General features: G+C 44.0%; 1 protein-coding gene across 3 annotated transcripts in view; it reads right to left on the bottom strand.

Annotated features, from left to right (window-relative positions):
- STX2 (syntaxin 2) overlaps nucleotides 1-22,759 on the bottom strand; it is a 249,267-nt gene that overhangs the window by 213,925 nt on the left and 12,583 nt on the right. For all 3 annotated transcript variants that reach the window (XR_014295669.1, XM_082640020.1, XM_082640019.1), the window contains exons 2-6: nucleotides 21,127-21,201; nucleotides 16,014-16,113; nucleotides 4,189-4,263; nucleotides 2,765-2,838; nucleotides 2,000-2,108 (exon numbers count right to left, since the gene is read on the bottom strand). Coding sequence is in view for 2 of the 3 variants with exons in the window: in XM_082640020.1 (XP_082496146.1) it covers nucleotides 2,000-2,108; nucleotides 2,765-2,838; nucleotides 4,189-4,263; nucleotides 16,014-16,113; nucleotides 21,127-21,201 (433 nt within the window). In the remaining variant the exon portion in view is untranslated. The remainder of the gene's footprint in view (nucleotides 1-1,999; nucleotides 2,109-2,764; nucleotides 2,839-4,188; nucleotides 4,264-16,013; nucleotides 16,114-21,126; nucleotides 21,202-22,759) is intronic.

The following is a 22,759-nucleotide window of genomic DNA, read 5'->3' as shown; positions in this document are numbered from 1 at the left end:
AGAACTGGAAAACACTCATGAAAAATCTTATAATTGGAATGACTAATAAAATCCAATTTTAGTCTGAATAAGGAACAACTATAAAAACGAAACTGATAATACATCTGGCGTATCAGTTTTCCTAAAAGTTTAACTCTGGCTTATAGGAAAAGGGGGTAAACTAGATCCAGCATATGTTAAATGCACATAATAAAGACTGCAAAATTAGCATCAGAAGCTCTAATACTTTCTGTAGTTTGGGCGTTAATACTTTTTCCTTGAGTTAAATGTAGTAATGGTGTGTGTGAACAGGTTCACAGAATTTTGGAAAAACCCAATTGAAACATCATAATAATTAAAATATCATTTAATGTGAATATTCACAGCAGCATTATTCATAATCACCAAAAAGTGCGAACAACCCAAATGTCCATCACCTCATGGATGGATAAACAATGTTAATGTGGTCCACCCACACAATGTAACGTGATGCAGCTGTAAAAAAGGGATAAAAGGGCTTCCCTGGTGGCGCAGTGGTTGAGAGTCCGCCTGCCGATGCAGGGGACACAGGTTCGTGCCCCAGTCCAGGAAGATCCCACATGCCGCGGAGCAGCTGGGCCCGTGAGCCATGGCTGCTGAGCCTGCGTGTCCGGAGCCTGTGCTCCACAACGGGAGAGGCCACAACAGTGAGAAGCCCGCGTACTGCAAAAAAAAAAAAAAAAAAAAAAAAAGGGATAAAACACTGGTCTTTGCTGGAGTATGGTTGAACCTTGAAAAAACTGTGCTAAGTGAAAGAGACCAGTCACAAGAGACCATATGTTGTACGATTCCATTCGTATGGATGCCCAAAATGGGCAAAATTAGAGAGACAGGAGAATAAACTGGCAGTAGCCTAGGGCTCAGGGGAGAAATGGGAAGTGCCCAACAATGGGTATCAAGTTTCCTTTTGGAGTGATTAAAATGGTCTAAAATTGATTGTGCTAATATACCAAAAACCACTGGACTGTACACTTTGAGTATCATTCACATGGTACGTCAACTATATCTCAATAAAGATGTAAAAATGTCATTATTTATTTATTTATTTGGGGGGCTGCGTTGGGTCTTCGTTGCTGCGCATGGGCTTTCTCTAGTTGCAGCGAGCGGGGGCCACTCTTTATTGAGGTGCGTGGGCTTCTCATCACGGTGAGAAGGCACGCGAGCTCAGGAGTTGTGGCACGCAGGCTCAGTAGTTGTGGCTCGCGGGCTTTAGAGCGCAGGCTCAGCAGTTGTGGAACACGGGCTTAGCTGCTCCGCGGAATGTGGGATCTTCCCGGACCGGGGCTCGAACCCGTGTCCCCTGCATTGGCAGGCAGATTCTTAACCACTGCGCCACCAGGGAAGTCCTAAAATGTCATTTAATGCGGTTCACGTTTACGGCTGCTCCCCCCTCCCCAAGCCCGTGGGAGACGCAGAGCAGCCCCAGTGCAAGATGCACCCACAGGGGGCTTGTGTCACAGCTGAGGAACCCTGATCTTCCATAGTGGGGAGTAAGCAAAGCTGCCTAACCTTTATTCAGCAAGCAAACTGCCTTCTGCCCAGAGGGAACCATGAGCTGCATCTTCTAAGGCTGCCTGTTACACAGACAGACACCCGTGAGAGAAAGCCTGGAGCAAAAAAGGCAGCAAGTGTCTGCTCACCAGACATGCAGAACCGCGAGACCCACAGGGAACTGTCCCCCGAGACGGGGCAGGAAGGGTTGGGGGACACAAAAATACGTGAAGAAATGACAGTTGAGAGTCTTCCAGGTCTCATTAATGCTCTACAAGTAATCTAAAGTCCACTCACCTAGAACTTTCTGAAGGATTTAAATAAATAATAGGTTGGTGGTTCAATGAATAAGAAGCTATGAAAGCACTTTAGGCTTACAATATTGACCAAAACAGAGATGGAATTACTTTTTTGAAGTTACATACTTTCATGTCAGACCCTAAGGAAGAAAAATATGTTTTTAACAAAAATAGCATGTTCACTGACTCACTTATTTCTAGCTGACGCTGTATCCGGCCTTTGCTTCGCTCCCGAAATAGAGTCTGTGCTTCATTGTACTCTGTCATAACTTCCACAAACTTTCGAGATAGCACTGAATGCTTTTAACATAAAAAAAAAAGATCAATATACATTGGTCATTTCTTCTATTAAAAGTGATATATAAAACATTATATTATAGAGATTCAAACTAATATGCACTTACTCCTTCAAATGGAAAATAAGATTAATAGCAACTAACTGTATAACAGAATCTATGCTAAGAACTTTACATGCATTATCTTATTTGATTTTCACAGTAACCTTACTATATTATTACTATCCCTCATTCTATAGAAGTGAAACTATCATTTCAAGAAGTCAATTAGCCCATAGTTACAGGCTGACTGGGTCAGGTTGGCACCCAGGCAAACTGTCCCCAGAGCCTGAACACATAATCCCCATTTGTCAAGTAGAGTTAAGCGGACTAAATTCCACTTTGCTGCACCATACACCTACAAAAGGTGAGGATTTTACCATGAACACTAAAATGATTGGGATAATTCTTTGCTCTTCAGAACAGAATTCTGCTGTTGGGCTGAATACACTTTTTTTCTTCATAATCTAGAGAGGGAGTCTATAAATACGATGCCTTTTTTATGCAGAAATGCTGAAAGAATTAATGTGATGGTAAAGATAAAATTATTTTGAATTTGAAAGAAGTAAAAAGACTTATTCTTCAGCATTGCTTCAATCTAGACAAGACCAATAATCAAACCTGGGTTCTTCGTATCCGAAGATCCACTGACGTTCGGTTCCCACTCTCATCCTGATCAAAACTTTGTTCAATAGCTAGAAACAAACAAGAAAGAGTTATCTTCTAAACTAGAAAATGAAAGGTTTTCAAGCCTAACCTCAAATGTATTTTCTTATCTTTTCAGCTCCTGGTAAATTTATGAGTTTTGGTAATTGTCAGTTGCTGATGATATCACAAAATAAAACCAGATGTTACAGCTTCACATTTCAAAGCAGGCAACATGAATCTGATCAAGTTTGGAGAATTTAACTGTCAATCCACAGGAAATACAGAGCACAGCAGAACCTGTTAAGTGACATTAAAGGGGTGAAATCAGCAAAACTCCGCAACATGGCAACTTCTGATGGACTACTGTCCTGGTTTCTCCAAACAAAAGAAAAAAGTGTTGGGGGGAAAAAGATGGAAGGAGAATCTGATGTGAAAAAACCTGAAGTAACATATCAACCAATCACAGGATACAGTCCAAATAAGGAACCCAATTCAAACAAACTATTAAAAAAATTTTTTTAATAAAAAAATAAGAAGATCATTGGGGGAGTGTGAATTCTGACTCGATATTTTATAATAAATAATAGTAATGAATGTGACTTAGATATAATAGTAGTATTATAGTTGTATTTGGGGGAGAAAAATCCTTCTCTTAGAAATACACACAGAAAACTATATGCTGATAAAGACCCAGATGTCTGGGATTGGTTGTGAAACCAGCCGGGCTGGGTGAGGGCCGCTGGGACCTGCAGAGCTCAAGGGCGTGGACATGGGGCTTGTGGTGGTGACCCCCTCCCCCGACATACGTTTGAAATTCTCCTTAATAAAGGTTCCTTTTGATCTTCAGAAATATTTTTGATTTGAATGTCATTTTGTAAAAATTAAATACAGTCTGTCTTTCTACCACACGGAGAAAACCTACGTCTGTTTTGGTCCCACAGGGAAGCTGTGAACCTCCACCCGGCACCGTCAGACGAGATGAACTGTACGAAAGGTTCAAAGGAGCTCACCGAGTACAAGGGTATTCAAGAAGAACTCGGCAACTCATGTCAAAGGCTAGTCGCCTTCTCAAATATCTGCAGTTTAGCCCCAAATGTCATAAAATATAACAGATTAACAATTTATAAGCGAGTGCTTACTCCTGTTGGGCACGAATTAGTGCTTCACTCTGAAATTTAAGGGTTAACAGCCCTTAGGTTTAGCTCCTCGTTTAAGAATTCTAGAATAATGAGGAACTTAAACAAGACTTACTATTCCAAGTACATACAACTTATTTTAAAGCAGTCACAATCTTAACTTTTGAAAATGTAAAAGAATAAAAAGTTATAAAGAAGAAAATAATAATTACCCACATTCCCACTGTCAATGATTACATGTAATCAAAACTTTACACTCACATTTTAACTTGGTCCGAATTTTATTAGCAGTTTTCTTGATTTCTTTGTTCAGATCTTCAAGTTCTTCTTTTATTTCTACAAAATTAAAAAAAAAAGACGTGAGTTATAATATCCAACATCAATGTTCAACAAACTTAAACAGAACAATATTCTTGGTAAATAGTCAAGTCTGTTTGTTTCTTCAGCAACTACTGATCACCCCAGTGGTTCTCGAAGTGTGGGTCCTGGACCAGCAGCTTCCATTATCAGGTGGGCGTTTAGTAGAAAGGCAAATTCTTGGACTCCACCCCTGACCTACTCACAGGAAACTTCACTAGATGGGCCAGGACTGTGACTTAACAAGCCCTCCAGGTGGCTCTGGTGCACACCTAAGTTTGAGGATACCTGGTTTATACCAATTAATTGATGAAATAGTTCCCTGAACCCAGTGCTGACACGTAGACCTGAAAAAGGAAAGCAGAAATTTAACCATACTCTGGGAGGAAAAAAGCCTCCACGTGTTTGACTTCTTTCCTGCTGTCCTCTCCCTCATCAAAGCGGGCTCCTGACGGGAGCACGGGTTCCTGCACCGGGGAAGGCTGAACTCACACCCCCAGAGGCCCCGCCACCGCGTGCGGGGAAGGAGGGTCGGGGAAGGGGTCCAAGGGGAAGTGCGTGTGGAGCAGGTCTGTGCGGGGTCCACCCAGCTGAGGATACGATGCACCAGAGTCGGGAGATAGCCGGGGACGCTGACCAGCCGCAGATACACGACTGAGGACCGAGAGTGCAGGGGGACATTCCAAGGGCTCACCTCTCTGGATAAGAAAGCCCCAGGGTTGGGGTCACTCAGGACGGAATTACTGGACCTTCCTGCTAACACAGGTGCACAGGGGCTCAAGCATTAATCAGAGAAATACAAGAGGCGTTACCACACTTAACCCTTCAAGCTACAGAAGCTGGCCATGAGGTTATATTTGATAAAGGCAGGATTTCAAATCACTGAAAGGAAGGGCAATATTGGGAACTTCCTCTTCCAGTGGACGAGGTCATTCCTATCAGTCCTCCTGCTGAGAACAATCAGGAGAGCTGGACGTCATAAACCTATAAAGGCAGGAAAGAAGATTCAAAAGAAGGAAACCCAGAGAAATGAGCCCAGCGATGGAGCTGTTTGAAGCCAGAGGCAGCAGAGGCCTTGAGAAGCCAAGAAAAAGCAGAGCTGACGCTAAAGACCACATCCTAGAGAAAGGGGAGCCAGGTCCAGAATGCTGGTGCCCACGGCCGACCAGCAGAAACATTTAAAAATCATCTCTTAAAGAAGAAAATACTATCGAGAGCAACACCCAGCTCTACCCACCACCAGTCAGTCCCTCCCACCAGGAAACTTGCACAAGCCTCTTAGATAGCCTCATCCACCAGAGGGCAGACAGCAGAAACAAGAAGAACTACAATCCTGCAGCCTGTGGAACAAAAACCGCATTCACAGAAAGACAGACAAGATGAAGAGGCAGAGAGGTACGATATGTACCAGACGAAGGAACAAGATAAAACCCCAGAAAAACAATTAAATGAAGTAGAGATAGGCAACCTTCCAGAGAAAGAATTCAGAATAATGATAGTGAAGATGATCCAGGACCTCAGAAAAACAATGGAGGCAAAGATCAAGAAGACGCAAGAAAAGTTTAACAAAGACCTGGAAGAATTTAAGAACAAACGGACAGGTGAACAATACAATAACTGAAATGAAAACTACACTAGAAGGAATCAATAGCAGAATAACTGAGGCAGAAGAACGGATAAGTAACCTGGAAGACAGAAAGGTGGAATTCACTGCCGCGGAACAGAATAAAGAAAAAAGAATGAAAAGAAATGATGACAGCCTAAGAGATCTCTGGGACAACATTAGACACAACAACATTCACATTATAGGGTCCCAGAAGGACAAGAGAGAGAGAAAGGACCGGAGAAAATATCTGAAGAGATTATAGTCAAAAACTTCCCTAATATGGTAAAGGAAATAGCCACCCAAGTCCAGGAAGCGCAGAGACTCCCAGGCAGGAAAAACCCAACGAAAAAGACTCCGAGACACATAGTAATCAAACTGACAAAAATCAAAGACAAAGAAAAATTACTGAAAGCAACAAGGGGAAAACGACAAATAACATACAAGGGAACTCCCATAAAGTTAACAGCTGATTTCTCAGAAGAAACTCTACAAGCCAGAAGGGAGTGGCATGATATATCTAAAGTGATGAAAGGGAAGAACGTACAACCAAGATTACTCAACCCGGAAAGGAGCTCATTCAGATTAGACGAAGAAATCAAAACCTTTACAGATAGACAAAAGCTAAGAGAATTCAGCACCATCAAACCAGCTCTACAACAAATGCTAAAGTAACTTCTCTAAGTGGGAAACACAAGAGAAGAAAAGGACCTACAAAAACAAACCCATAACAATTAAGAAAATGGTAATAGGAACATACATATCGATAATTACCTTAAACATGAATGGATTAAATGCTCCAACCAAAAGACACAGGCTTGCTGAATGGATACAAAAACAAGACCCATATGTAGGCTGTCTAAGAGACCCACTTCAGACCTAGGGATACATACAGACTGAAAGTGAGGGGGTGGAAAAAGATATTCCATGCAAATGGAAATTGAAAGAAAGCTGGAGTAGCAACGCTCATATCAGATAAAGTGGACTTTAAAATAAAGAATGTTACAAGAGACAAGGAAGGACACTACATAATGATCAAGGGATCAATCCAAGGAGAAGATATAAGAATTATAAATATATATGCACCCAACATAGGAGCACCTCAACACATAAGGCAATTGCTAACAGATATAAAAGAGGAAATCGACAGTAACACAATAATAGTGGGGGACTTTAGCACCTCAGTTACACCAATGGACAGATCATCCAGACAGAAAATTAATGGGGAAACACAAGCTTTAGATGACACAACAGACCAGATAGATTTAATTGATGTTTATGGGACATTCCATCCAAAAACAGCAGATTACACTTTCTTCTCAAGTGCACACAGAAGATTCTTCAGGATAGATCACATCTTGGGTCACAAATCAAGCCTCAGTAAAGTTAAGAAAATTGAAATCACATCAAGCATCTTTTCTGACCACAATGCTATGAGATTAGAAATCAATTACAGGGATAAAAAGTAAGAAACACAAACACATGGAGGCTAAACAATACGTTACTGAATAACCAAGGGATCACTGAAGAAATCAAGGAGGAAACCAAAAAATACCTTGAGACAAATGACAACAAAAACACGACGATCCACAACCTACGGGATGTGGCAAAAGCAGTTCTAAGAGGGAAGTTTATAGCAATACAAGCCTACCTCAGGAAACAAGAAAAATCTCAGATAAACAATCTAACCTTACACCTAAAGGAACTAGAGAAAGAAGAACAAAAAAAAAAAAAACCCCAAAATTAGCAGAAGGAAAGAAATCATAAAGGTCAGAGCAGAAATAAATGAAATAGAAACCAAGAAAACAATAGCAAAGATCAATAAAACTAAAAGCTGGCTCTTTGAGAAGATAAACAGAATTGATAGACCATTAGCCAGACTCATCAAGAAAAAGAGGGAGAGGACTCAAATCAACAAAATTAGAAATGAAAAAAGAGAAGTTAAAACAGACACCGCAGAAATACAAAGCATACTAAGAGACTACTACAAGCAACTCTATGTCAATAAAATGGACAACCTGGTGGACAAATTCTTAGAAAGCTATAACCTTCCAAGACTGAACCAGGAAGAAATAGAAAATATGAACAGACCAATCACAAGTAATGAAATTGAAACTGTGATTAAAAATCTTCCAACAAACAAAAGTTCAGGACCAGAGAGCTTCACGGGTGAATTTTATCAAACATTTAGAGAAGAGCTAACACCCATCCGCTTCAAACTCCTCTAAAGAATTGCAGAGGAAGGAACACTCCCAAACTCATTCTATGAGGCCATCATCACCCTGATACCAAAACCAGATAAAGATACTACAAAAAAGGAAAATTACAGACCAATATTACTGATGAATATAGATGCAAAAATCCTCAACAAAATACTAGCAAACAGAATCCAACAGCACATTAAAAGGATCATACACCATGATCAAGTGGGTTTTATCCCAGGGACGCAAGGATTCTTCAATATATGCAAATCAATCAATGTGATACTCCATATTAACAAATTGAAGAATAAAAACCATATGATCATCTGAATAGATGCAGAAAAACCTTTCGACAAAATTCAACACCCATTTATAATAAAAACTCTCTAGAAAGTAGGCACAGAGGGAACCTACCTCAACATAATAAAGGCCATATACAACAAAACCACAGCAAACATCATTCTCAATGGTGAAAAACTGAAAGCATTTCCCCTAAGATCTGGAAAAAGACAAGGATGTCCACTCTCACCAGTATTATTCAACATAGTTTTGGAAGTCCTAGCCATGGCACTCAGAGAAGAAAAACAAAGAAAAGAATACAAATTGGCAAAGAAGAAGTAAAACTGTCACTGCTTGCAGATGACATGATACTATACATAGAGAAACCTAAAGATGCCACCAGAATACTACTAGAGCTAATCAATGAATTTGGTAAAGTAGCAGGATACAAAATTAATGCACAGAACTCTCCTGCATTCCTATACGCTAATGATGAAAAATCTGGAAGAGAAATTAAGGAAACACTCCCATTTACCATTGCAACAAAAAGAATAAAATACCTAGGAATAAACCTACCTAGGGAGACAAAAGACCTGTATGAAGAAAACTATAAGACAAGCCACTGATGAAAGAAATTAAAGATGATACAAACAGATGGAGAGATATACCATGTTTTTGGATTGGAAGAATCAATATTGTGAAAATGACTATACTACCCAAAGCAATCTACAGATTCAATGCAATCCCTATCAAATTACCAGTGGCATTTTTTACAGAACTAGAACAAGAAATCTTAAAATTTGTACGGAGACACCAAAGACCCCAACAGCCAAAGCAGTATTGAAGGAAAAAAACGGAGCTGGAGGAATCAGACTCCCTGACTTCAGACTACACTACAAAGCTACAGTAATCAAGACAATATGGCACTGGCACAGAAACAGAAATATAGATCAATGGAACAGGACAGAAAGCCCAGAGATAAACCCACACACCTATGGTCAACTAATCTATGAAAAAGGAGGCAAGAATATATAATGGCGAAAAGACAGTCTCTTCAATAAGTGGCGCTGGGAACACTGGACAGCTACATGTAAAAGAATGAAATTAGAACACTCCCAAAACCATACACAAAAATAAACTCAAAATGGATTAGAGACCTAAATGTAAGACTGGACACTATAAAACTCTTAGAGGAAAACACAGGAAGAACGCTCTTTGACATAAATCACAGCAAGATCTTTTTTGATCCACCTCCTAGAGTAATGGAAATAAAAACAAAAATAAACAAATGGGACCTAATGAAACGTAAAAGCTTTTGCAAAGCAAAGCAAAGGAAACTACAAACAAGACAAAAAGACAACCCTCAGAATGGGAGAAAATATTTGCAAACGAATCAACAGACAAAGGATTAATCTCCAAAATATATAAACAGCTCATGCAGCTCAATATTAAAAAAACAAACATCCCAATCAAAAAATGAGCAGAAGACCTAAACAGACATTTCTCCAAAGAAGACATACAGATGGCCAAGAGGCACATGAAAAGCTGCTCAACATCACTAAGTATTAGAGAAATGCAAATCAAAACTACAATGAGGGGCCTCCCTGGTGGCGCAGTGGTTGAGAGTCCGCCTGCCGATGCAGGGGATACGGGTTCGTGCCCCGGTCTGGGAGGATCCCATATGCCGTGGAGCGGCTGGGCCCGTGAGCCATGGCCGCTGGGCCTGCGCGTCCGGAACCTGTGCTCCGCAACGGGAGAGGCCACAGCAGTGAGAGGCCCGCATACCGCAAAAAGAAAAAAAAAAAAAAAAAAAAACTACAATGAGGTGTCACCTCACACCGGTTAGAATGGGAATCTTCAGAAAATCTACAAACAACAAATGCTGGAGAGGGTGTGGAGAAAAGGGAACCCTCTTGCACTGTTGGTGGGAATGTAAATTGATACAGCCACTATGGAGAACAGTATGGAGCTTCCTTAAAAAACTAAAAACAGAATAACCATACGACCCAGCAATCCCACTACTGGGCATATACCCAGAGAAAACCATAATTCAAAAAGACACATGCACCCCAATGTTCACTGCAGCTCTATTTACAATACCCAGGTCATGGAAGCAACCTAAATGCCCATCAACAGAAGAATGGATAAAGAAGATGTGGTACATAAATACAATGGAATATCAGCCATAAAAATGAACGAAATTGGGTCATTTGTACAGATGTGGATGGATCTAGGGACTGTCATACAGAGTGAAGTCAGTCAGAAAGAGAAAAACAAATATCGTATATTAACGTATACATGTGGAACCTAGAAAAATGGTACAGATGAACCAGTTTGCAGGGCAGAAATAGAGACAAAGATGCAGAGAACAAACGTATGGACACCAAGGTGGGGGCGGGGGTAGTGGGATGAATTGGGCGACTGGGATTGACATGTATACACTGATGTGTATAAAACGGATGACTAATAAGAACCTGCTGTATAAAAACATAAATAAACTTCAAAAATTCAAAAAAAAAGAAAATACTATCCTAGGACTCATACTATGGCCACAAGCCTTTATATACCAAGCCCAGTTCTCAATCAGAAATAACCAGGAGGGCTTCCCTGGTGGTGCAGTGGTTAAGACTCTGCACTCCCAATGCAGGGTGCCGAGGTTCGAGCCCTGGTCAGGGAACTAGATCCCACATGCCGCAATTAAAACATCCCACACAGAGCAACAGAGATCCTGGGTGCTGCAACAAAGACCCGGCGCAGGCAAATAAATAAATAAATAAACAAATAAATAAATAAAAATAAAGGCATTTGTGTCTAGGCTGTATCTGCCTGTGTGTCTGGGTCGGACCCTGGAAAGAGGGGAAAACAGCTATAAAGGATATCAACGTGATGATTTTTGACTGAGAATATGGACTGTGGATTAGACAGCGTTTTTTTATCAACATCAAATGTTCTGAATTAGATAATTACAAGACAACCTCCTCCTTAGGAGATAAACACTGGTGTACTTAGGGGTGGATGGTCACAAGGCCTGCAACTCACTCTAAAATGAGTCAGCAAAAATAACATGTGTGTGTACGTATGCGTGTGTATATATACATGTGCAATGTGCATGTACACGCACACATACGCATACACATACACACACATACACAAAAAGAAAGAAGTCAAACATGGCAAAATGTTAACAATTGGTGAATCTCGGTGAAGGGAACGTGAGTTTTCACTGTACCGTAATTGCAACTTTCCCATAAATTAGAAAACTTTCAAACTAAAAATGTGAAAAGAACATTTAATGGGACGAGTCCCTTGATGTAGCACGATGCTCCCAGGAATGCTGGCTCGAGAGGTGAGCTGACAAGTACTCAAGGACACACAGGTAGGCGAGGATGCCCGGGGCAGAGTTGTCTGTAACTGTGAAACCTGGCCGCTGGGTGGGCCTGCGGCCCCGCCCGGTGCTTCTCAGGCAGCGGTTCAGGACAGCAGCGGGGACGGCAGAGCCCGCTGAGTCTCAGGGCGCTCGAGACTCTGCACTAACTGCCCACCCTCTCCAACCCCCAACATCCTTGGCTCTCGGACACACCCGAGGGGAGCACCGGCCTCGCGAGACCAGCACAAGGCATGAACGGGCCTCCACCTGTCCAGTGTTCAGCCTGGTCCCTGCTGCTCTGCACAGCAGCAAGTCTAAGTTAAGAATCATATATGACACTACCACAATGCAAGGTCCCTGTAATACCCGTCACACACTGGGAGCAAGCTACCTGTAAACGGTAAAAGGCACGCTGCCATCCGGCCCCAGGCCATTCTGCTCCCACAGAAACGACCAACGACGACCACCAGGCGGCCATTAAGAAAAGGGTCCTGGAACGCTCTGTTCGTCAGCAAGAGGCACGCTGTAAGACAACAGGCCCGGGGTGCTCCAAACTCTACACTTTTTTAAAGATTTTTTTTCTTTTGATGTGGATCATTTTTAAAGTCTTTACTGAATTTGTTACAATTTTGCTTTTTTTAATGTGTTTTGGGTTTTCGGCTGCAAGGCATGTGGGATCCTAGCTCCCTGACCAGGGATCGAACCCATACTCGCGACATTGGAAGGCGAAGTTCTAACCACTTTACGCCAGGAAAGTCCCGTACACTTCTTTAAAAGTGTATGTTTTATACATATTTTTTGCTAGAAAAATATTTACTGAAACGTTAACGGTGTTTATCACCATGGGACAGGTTATGAGCATTGTTTTTTTTTCCTTCCTTTCTGCTTTCTTCCAAAATGCCCACGATAAAGCGCATAATTAACTCTGATAACGTAACACAGGTTAACTTTAAAAGATGAAGAAGATGGTGGGGGCGGGGGAGCCAGTCAGCAGGGTCGGACGCTAAGGCGGGAGGACAAGGACCAGCCGGCAGGACGTGCAGCGCAGCCGGGGTGAGGGGAGGCCCGCCAGACGCCTCTCGGGAAGGAAAAGCCGCGGCGGGGCGGGGCAGGGCTGCGGGCAGGGCTGCAGGCAGGCGCGTTTGGACGGGCAGACGGGCGGCCTTCCGGTCCAGGAGCCCGGACGGAAGTGCTGCGAGAGGTGGCTCAAGGCCACATACCACAGTTGCCCTTAAAAAGGAGACACACACCTCTGACGCGGAAACAGGAGGAAGGATGGGATGGAAGCAAGGTGAGGAGGAGGAAACACACTGACGACAGTGGAGTCGGCATTTACACGGAACGTCGCGCCATCTGTCCGAGGTAAACAGTGAATTCACGGTGGAACTGGGGTTTGAACCCACCGCTCACCTGAGAAGAGGCTTTCTACACTACGTGGTGACCACACAGTTCTCAAGCAAGTCTGAAACGTGTCCTCCAGCAGAAAAGCACAAAATGCACAAAGGAGGAGGATTTAGAGACGGGAGGCACCGGATGTGACCGTCGTAGCTCAGACAGAGGCGAGAGAGGCCAGCCCGGGAGCGTGACAATGCAGATGGAAAAGAAGCGCAGATAACATGTTAGCAACAGGCTGTGACTATTCAGGACGCCCATACCTAAAACGTGGGATGAAAAGAAGGGCTCTGACTCCTGATTCAAAGAACTACAAGACATGCTACTGATGAGTAAAATCCCCTCCGTTCTCTGATGGCGATGCCAGCCATAAGACTACCACCAGCAAGACCCAGAAAGTTGAATAACACACATTTCAGGCTCCCACCAGGTGGGTCCATGTTTTGGAGGGCCTGAAACTTACACATTTTCAGTGGCCCTCTTAAAAAAAGAAAGTACAGAAATGTAAAGTCAATAAAGAAAAGTGAGAGTAAAGGGGCCTCTGTTAGCTTCTCAGGCAAATCTTTCTCTGGGATCTTGTCACTGAGGTTAATGAAATGACCTGCCGGCCAGCCAGCCCTGCATCTGCAGCAGAAGCCAACGGGCCAGGGCCCGGCCGCGGGGTGGCGCCACCCGGTGGCCACTGTGCTCTGGAACCCCTTCTGCGGGCCCACCCAGGAGCCCAGGCAGGGAGGGCACCGGCAACGAGGAGCTGGAGCTCCACCTTGCCCCTCCCCACCCGCCAGGACAAAGGGCTGGGGGGACAGCAGCCCTCTGCCCACTGCCCCACCCTGGGCACTTCCTAGGGCCCAGCATCGTGGGGTAGGAGTAACCGCGTTGCTCTTTACAGAGGGTAACTCAGGGAGCAGCGAGACATCACTTCCTATGTTCTGGTTCACACCCTGCTGTGAAACAGAGACAGGAAGCACCAGTCTTATTCAGAGCCCAAAGGGACTACTGCGAAGCCTTAAGAGCCCCAACTTCACTCCAACATTGTTGAAGCTGCTGTAACTTGGCAGCAAAAGTTTTTTGGAGGTAAACTTCTCCAAAGAAAAAAAATACAGTAATATGTATTCAAATTCAACTTCCCCAAGAATTGAGCAAGATGTTAACAGGTGTTACACAAAAAGTTCTGTGAACAAATATATTTGTGAAACGCTCCACTAAGCAAAGGTTGCTTCATTGCAGGACTTCTCAGAGCCTTTATTACTCTGTAACCTTCCAAGTGGGCATGTGGTGTGAAAAGGACTCCGAATGCATTTGGCCACAGAAGCCTTGTTTCATATACTAGCTATTGAGATTCATGCTCCAGGTACACACCTTGGAAAATATCCTTCTAAATCGTAAGACAGGGCATCTACAGACGCCCAGAGCATTATTTTACAAGACACGAAAAATCTTCAAAATGAGTTTTTTCAATTTAATACCAAGTTATTTTTCCAATGTAAGGCCACACACCAAATAACCTAACAAAGTTGCTTTCAACTTTCCCCCGAGATTGAGAATAAGTGTGTTCCCATCACCACTTCTATTCAATGCTGTACGGAAAGTCAGTGAAATAAGTCAACTGAAAATAAAAAGCATAAGAACTGAGGAACGGGCTTCCCTGGTGGCGCAGTGGTTGAGAGTCCGCCTGCCGATGCAGGGGACACGGGTTCGTGCCCCGATCCCGGAAGATCCCACATGCCGCGGAGCGGCTGGGCCCGCGAGCCATGGTCGCGGAGCCTGTGTGTCCGGAGCCTGTGCTCCGCAACGGGAGAGGCCACAGCAGTGAGAGGCCCGCGTACAGCAAAAAAAAAAAAAAAAAAAAAAAAAAAAAAAAAAAAAAAAGAACTGAGGAACAACTGTGATTATTCACAGGTGTCATGACTGGGTGCAGAAAAAACCTAACAGAATCCACAAATTATTTAAATTAATTAAGTAATTAGGCGAGATAACGGGATACAAGGTCAACATACAAAACCCACCGTATTTCCATAAATGGAAACAAGTAGAAAACAAAATTTACAGCAGATACTGTTCGCATTAAAATCGAAAGCATCACCTACCACGAAAGGTGTGTGAGACCTCTACGGAGAATCCTACAGATCATCACTGAGAGCAGTTACAGAAGATGTAAGTAAAGGGACGGACCATTTTCACGGATTAAAAGACTCAGTGTTGTGAAGATATCAATTATCCCCCAAATGATGTATGGATTCCAGTTTGCAGTCTCTAGCTTATCCAGATCCATCTTACCTTTCAAGTTTTCAAAATTTGGCACTGTAGATCAAGGAAACACTTCCTTATAACTAACGATGCCCTGATGTTCAGTTAATTTAAATCACTTGCTCACATGCTGCCCTCAACAGACACTATGAACAGCACACTCCATACAAAAGCCTTTGCTGAAGACTTAAAATCACTTTAGTCTGTTCTTCATCTTTAAACCTGCTCTAACAAGTATTGTTTTCCAAAGCAACCTCTTATTAACTTTCATCTAAACACAAAATTCTATCATTCCTGTTTAACTGTGGACATAATATGGATCTAAGGCCCAGTCACTGACGGGACCCCAAAGTTCTGCAAGGCCACGTCCATGTATGCTCATGGATGTCACACATCAGTGGTCCTCACCCTGGCTGAACACCAGATCCCTCAGAAGCTGTAGAAAACCACACCGATGCCTTGGCTCATCCAGCCCAGGGGCATGAGAATCCCGAGGGGTGGCCCACCAGCCTCTGGCACTTTTTACAAGCTCCCAGCTCAATCTCACGTGTTTCCAGGCTAAGGCCTGTGCTGTGGACAGCGAGGGGGACAGGCACACAGATACAGACAGACACACTTCTTTTTAAAACCAACAACTTACTTCCTTCTGGGTTTGGTGCAGAAAGAATGATGCTGTGGTTTTTCTTTACTTCTTCAACATACTGAGCTATTTTAGCTATACTGTTTCTGATCTCCTCAACCTAGGAGAGAGAGAGAAAGTCATCACCACTGCGGCAAATTCACATTTGCTACCACTTTCCATTACCTAAAAGAGAAGGATAAAAGAGGAAAATAAGTGAATAATTACCACATAAAGAAACAACAACCTTTTCCCATTCACTTAATTTAAAAAATAATGTGCCATATTAAAATATCTACCTTTATGGCTAAGGCAATATCAGCCACCAGGAAAACCCTGTTGGTTGTAAGAAGTTTTACAATCGAGACCCAGTATTACCACAGATGATGGCAGCCAGAAGCATCTACTACCAATGCCAGGTCTCCGTGCAGTCAAGAAGGGAGCTCACCCTGTAACAGAGGCCGACCATCATATTCTCATGTGGGGAGGTCCCGACAGCTGATAAGACCAAGCCTTCCTAGTCATTATTTTTTGCCTCTGATAGTCTAAATTATTCACTACTTGTTTCAAAATGTAACGTATTCATTAGCAAGATCTGTCCAGATGGATTCATAACAAGTGTGGCAGGCTGAATACTGTCCCCCAAAATGTCCAGGTCCTAGTCCCTGGGACCTTGGATGGTTACCTTATATGGCAAAGGGAACTGCAGATGTGACTGAAACAAAGGGTCTTGAGATGGGGAGATACAATCCCGGATCCCCCGGTGGGCCCTCAGTATGACCCCAAGTGTACTTGTAAGAGGGAAGTGGATGGAGATGGGACGACAGAAGGCGGCCACGCGACACTAGTGAAGCACAATGGTCTGCTGCCGGCCTGGCAGGCGGAGGGGCACCAGGGGTGCAGCTCGAGAGGTGGGGAAGGCAGGGCAGCGGGCTCTGCCCGGAGCCTCTGGGGCGTGCGGTCCTGCTGGCAATGTGGCTTCATCCCGGTGGGACCAGCCTGGACTTCCGGCTTCCAGAGACGAAGACAGTCATTCTGTGCTGTTTGAAGCCATACAGTTTGTGCGGCCCCAGGAAACTAAGCACAACTTCTCTATTTGAAAGATGAGGAAAACCCTAAAGCCCATCAACAGGGGACTTGTTAGGTTACACTACGGAACTCTAACAAAAGATATGAAAACATCTCCAGGATATATTACCAAGTTAAAAACACACCGAGGGCTTCCCTGGTGGCGCAGTGGTTGAGAGTCCGCCTGCCGATGCAGGGGACACAGGTTCATACCCTGGTCCGGGAAGATCCCACATGCCGCGGAGCGGCTGGGCCCGTGAGCCATGGCCGCTGAGCCTGGCTACAACAGTGAGAGGCCCGCGAACCGCTAAAAAAAAGAAAAAAAAACACCGAAAAAGAAAATACCCACAAGGTGCAGAACAACACGTATACACGTTAGCAACGATGCAAGAAAGAGGTCAAAATAAGCAGAGATTAACTTGCAGATGTTAACATTTACATGAAGAAACACTGGGACGTCTAAATAAGAAACTAAGAAAAGGGTCACCTTCCAAGGGGAGAGGTGAGAAAACCAGCAGATGAAGACACAGGGGTGCGGGCGAGGCTTCTCGTGCGAGTGCGTCCTCTCCCATCATCCTGATTTCTGAGCAACGGGGACGCGCATCCCAGTGGGGAGGGGAGATGCCAGCGTGAGGAGCCCTGCGGACTAGAGCGGCTCTGGCGTGCTTGGTCTCAGCGCCTCTTTAATCCCGAAAGTTACGGAAGACCCCAAAGAGCTTTGGCTCACGTAGGCTGTAGCTCGCTTCGGATAATTCCCATAGCGGAGAAACAGCTTCGACATGTATTAATTCACTGAAGACAGTTAATTACAAGCCCACTACATGCCGTGGTGGACGTCCACATCCTCATCCTCAGAATGTCGCCTTACGGGGCCAAAGGCCCCTTGCAGGTGTGATGAGTTAAGAGTCGAGATGGGAGATTACCCTGGATTATCTGGGTTGTTCCAGTGTAACCACAAGAGTCCTTATAAAACAGAAGCCAACAGGACCAAACTTAGAAAAAAGCGACGTGACAGCAGAAGCAGAGGCTGCAGTGAGGTGCCCGACGCTGGGGGAAAGGGCCCCGAGCCAAGGACGCAGGTGCCCCCAGAAGCTGGAGAAGGCAGGACACAGCCTCTCCCCACCGAGCCTGCAGAAGGGCGCGGCCCTGCCGGCACCTTGACGGGAGCCCCAGTGGCTCATTTCAGCTTCGGACCTCTGCAGCTGTCAGGCTGTGAGTGTATGTTGGATTTAGCCACTACGGTTGTGGTAATTTGTTACAGCAGCAGTAGGAAATTAATACACATGTTAATACCAATAACCTATTTTTATGGAAAAAGCAGAATTCCCTCCCCCCAAATCAGTGAAAGTACAAGCACTGATCTACATTTTTCTGCAAATCTAATTTCTAGCTTAATGGAAGGCATCTTGATTCTGATACCTGCTTCTGTGTTTAGTCTGTTGCCGTATCACACACTTGATGTAGCCTCTGGAAACTCCCCCATTGTCCATTTGTGACAGAGTGAGAGGAAAGAGGTAAACATCTTGGTATTTTTATGAAAATCGTTATCAGCCACAGGAACTCACTGGAAGGGCCTTAGGGACCCCAGGGACACTGGGACCAAGCCCCACAGCACATTTTGAAAACCAAAGTTTTAGAGGAGAGTTGAACACAGAATTCTACTTGCATAGCGCAGCGAATGGCTATTTCATTAGGCCTGGGTGTTATTTCCATTTATTTACAGTCAATTTCTACAGAACTTCATATACTTCACATACTTATAATTTAATTAATCATGTAAAAACAGTACATAGAATTAAAATGGAATCTTTTAAAATTTTTGCTACTTTATCATGCAGGCTTAAACACAAATAACAACTTTGGGGTTTTAGTGCACAGATCTACATTTCAATGAGCCATCATTAAAGCAGCATTTCTGAAATAAATTCAGTAGCACGCATCTGTCACAAAGTAGGAGAGACACTGTTTTACCCCTTGGAGGGTTCTGCAGTACACATACCCCCAGTATCTGTGCAGCAGAAGTCCCAGCGTGGTCCGAAAAGAAAACTGCTGGACCACCGACTCGGGACCAGGAGGGAAGCGCCACCGTCGCTGTGGTGTCAGGTCCATTTACGCCTACGAAGCACACCACGCAGGGTCCCCCGCCTCCTCCGTCAACTACAAATCATCTTCGCAGAGAGGAGATTCCTGGTCGCTCATTACAGCACTATGTTAGTCTTCACCAAACACTGGTCACGTGCAAAATTCCTACCTTTTGCAATGTTCTATGTGATATGTAAGATCTGAATGCCATTTTCTAAGAAAGAGTTTGTATTAACAAACATCACTTGCTTCTCATCTGTCTAAGAAGTCATTTCACAGAAATTAACTGTAAAATAAAACAACCACTTAACAAGTGAAACTGGAACTTAAGTTACAGTCGATGGCTCTCAAACCTCCCTAACATGAGCCACCCGTTTTTTTCTGCATCTCTGAGACACCCACAGCCAAAATGGATTAGCGCTAAGTTACTACAGCTTAATGACTCTGAGTGATTTATATAATTCTATAAAATACAACAACAACATTTAATGCTGGGAAATTCTTAAAATAAGAAATATGTTTTTCCGGAGAACTGGTATGGAAGAATTAAGCATCTAGGTAAAGGGGGTAAAATCAGAGAAGTAACGATTTTACAAAGTGGGTGGGTAAGCAAAAGACAGTAAAAAGAGTCTCATTTCCAAAGTGAAATCCGGAAATCCACCATCTTAACTCTTTTGTACCTTAAAGTAAGTTCCTGTAGCTAACAATTTAATTTCATGTTTTTTCCATTAGATAAGATTAAGAACTAACATAAATGCTTGAAACCCAATGAATAGGTTCTTACACTAGGTATCCAATAAATTCTGACTGGATCTGGAAAACTGACAACTTATAAGATAACTTCTAAAGTTATCTTAGATAACTTCTAAGATATTTTTTATTAACATATCACATATTTTCAAATCCACGTATTGATAGACCAGTTTAGACTGTCAACAGATTTGAGTTAACTGAAACTTGTAGACGAGACTCAGCATAATCAAAACAAGTCCTGCAAATGAAGCTTTCATCATTAAAAAATTACACTGAACCCGTCTCTTTTCTTCATATGTAACGAAGTCAAAATATTTGTTCTCTGACTCAATTTCAAAAATTTTAAATTATGCAAAATTTGATCAGCTATGACTTAGGGTTAACAATTTAAACATGATGCCAGCCTAGAAACAGCCCTGGGGGGCTAAGAGGGAGAGGGAAAGGCCTCGCAGGGAAGCCCGAAGGAACGGACAGGTGTGAGGTCAGATCCAAGGGTGCAGGCCTGCACGCGGACAGCCCAGAGAAAGGCCGTGCTGCCTGACGGCAACGGCAGAGCAGAGCTGCCACAATCGCATCTTTGCTTAGAGATAAGACCTCTCAGGAGAGAAGTCCATATGACCTAGAGACCGGTATTCTGAAACGTGGAAAACTTCTCAGGAGAGGAATTTAAAATTCAGTCAAAGATTTTAGGAAATACACAACATGAGCTCTCTGATGTGTGGGACTCACGGCCATTCTGCAGGAGGAAAGCAGGGGAAGCCTCGCTGTGTGTACCGTGCACACCTGACCACCAGCTGAGGGGCAGCACCGCCCCCAGGCCTTCCCCTCCCCGGGACCAAACTGCCCGAGTCTGGAGAACACCGCTGGCCATGGGTGCAGCAGCATCTCCCCAGGGCCTTCCCGTGCTCGCAGGAAGACACGCCTTCCCCCAGCACGGCCCAGGAGCAGCAGCCACGCCGGGCCAGCACCCCAGCCTGCGGGCATCAGTCTCCGCATGTGCCCTCCACACCCACGATCACCATTCTCACCCCCCCCACCCCCTGACCAAGTCCATCACCAGGAAGAATGTTTTCCTAGCACTAAAAAGTCTAGAGAACTTATGCAATTCAAACACCAACTTTTAAAAATATTAGTTTGGGTATTATTTCAAATATGAAAAGTGCACAGTTACATTAGTTTAACTATGTTTAAAGAAAACAAGTCCGTCTGGGTTTCATTAAACGGCTCTTACCTGATGGAAGAAATCATCCATAAAATGGTCCTTTTCAATAACAACAGTTGTGTCTCCATCATCATTTTTCCTACACTAAAATGGAAAAATATAAAATGTAAAATTCTGGTTTTAAAATTTTTCACGTAGACACAAACAGTGAACTGAAAGACAAGAGCAGTTCGGTACCTACAGGATCCCAACTCACTAACAGCACCAAAGTGTAACGACTCCGAAGTGTGCCAGAGCCACACCAGGCCACGGTCAAGGCGGGCAGACCGGGCTGCACGCCCGGAGAAGCTGCCGCGTCCTGGGGAAACAATGGCTAGATCTCTGAGAACTGAGCGACGTAGAACCACCCATGCTGAGTACGTCCGTTTAACACAGGCCAGGTTTATCCTCAACAAGTGAAACCGCTTACATTGCACACTCTCTATAAAGATTGAAAATACCGATACCACCAGTTCACTTTTCAAGACTACATAATAATTTTTCAAGGAACTATCACATATGTTAGCTGGTGCTTATCAATTTTCCCTAAGTGAGTAACTCCCAGTCACGGCCACACTCATAATCAAGGAACACTTTACTAAGGAAAGACTCAGTGGCGAAGACTTGAGTAAGTAACACGGAGGAAGAAAGCAACTGACCGCTGGGAAGCCCCAGGATAACACCGTACTTTACATAAAGGACCCATAAAAGGGTCCTTTGCAGCAACAACAGCTGGGTCTCCATCATCATTCTTCCTACACTAAAATGGAAAAATATAAAACGTAAAATTCTGGTTTTAAAATTTTTCACGTAGACGCAAACAGGTACCATCAGTTTAAAATAACACTGAAGAATAAAGAATGAGGAGATGTTATTCTAGACCAGTGGGTCTCCAACTTGAGGGGCATCAGCTCCGCCTAGAGGGCTGGGTCTCTGACTCAGCGGGGCTGAGGTGAGGCAGTCCACGCCCTCGTGACTGTCCTAGAACGTCGGGAACATCGTCACATTCTAAGTTCCAGGTGATGCTGCCGGGCTGGGTTCCCCACCCCTCGAGGGAGGCAGAAGAACCCAACGGTGGAAAGTCTCTCCTGGGAAGAAAGCGACCTCCGTCTTCAGCCACGGGGGACAGGAGACAACGTCAGAACCCGGGACCTGGTACCGGAATCACACAGTGTTTGTCAAGGACGTGTGACACAGCATCCACCAGCGAGAGCTGGCGACTCGGGAGGAGAAAGGAAAGACACCTGCCAGAATACAGAGGAGGGAGCTGTTAGGAACTGTCTCCCCGAGGACACGCAGGGCGAGTCAGCTCAGCTCAAACCCTGCGAGAGCCGAGGCGGCCACGGGTTTCAGGGATTCTCTCAACCCTCGTGAAATCAGAGTCTTTAACCACGGAAAGTCTGAAGCGTGGCTCTAATGATCTACAACCCAGAAATAATGTGGAAACAAAATTCCACTAAATTTATCTAGGAAAACATCTACAAAATTTAATAAATGTGTGAAGAAAGCACAATGCAGCCTCCCTCTGCACTCATCCAGGGCCCTCGCTAAGGCAGATCAATTTGGCCTAAAAATCAACAATAATCTCTCACCACCCCAGGGAAGGCTTCGGCACCTGCCTTACCCCAGGGCGTCCTCGACCAGACAATCCAGGAGGGCAAGG

This window comes from Mesoplodon mirus, assembly GCF_964341445.2.
Source record: "Mesoplodon mirus genome assembly, chromosome: 13".
Lineage (NCBI taxonomy): Eukaryota > Metazoa > Chordata > Mammalia > Artiodactyla > Ziphiidae > Mesoplodon > Mesoplodon mirus.
The sequence above is the reverse complement of the archived record's forward strand: the minus strand, read 5'-3'. Positions and strand labels throughout refer to the sequence as shown.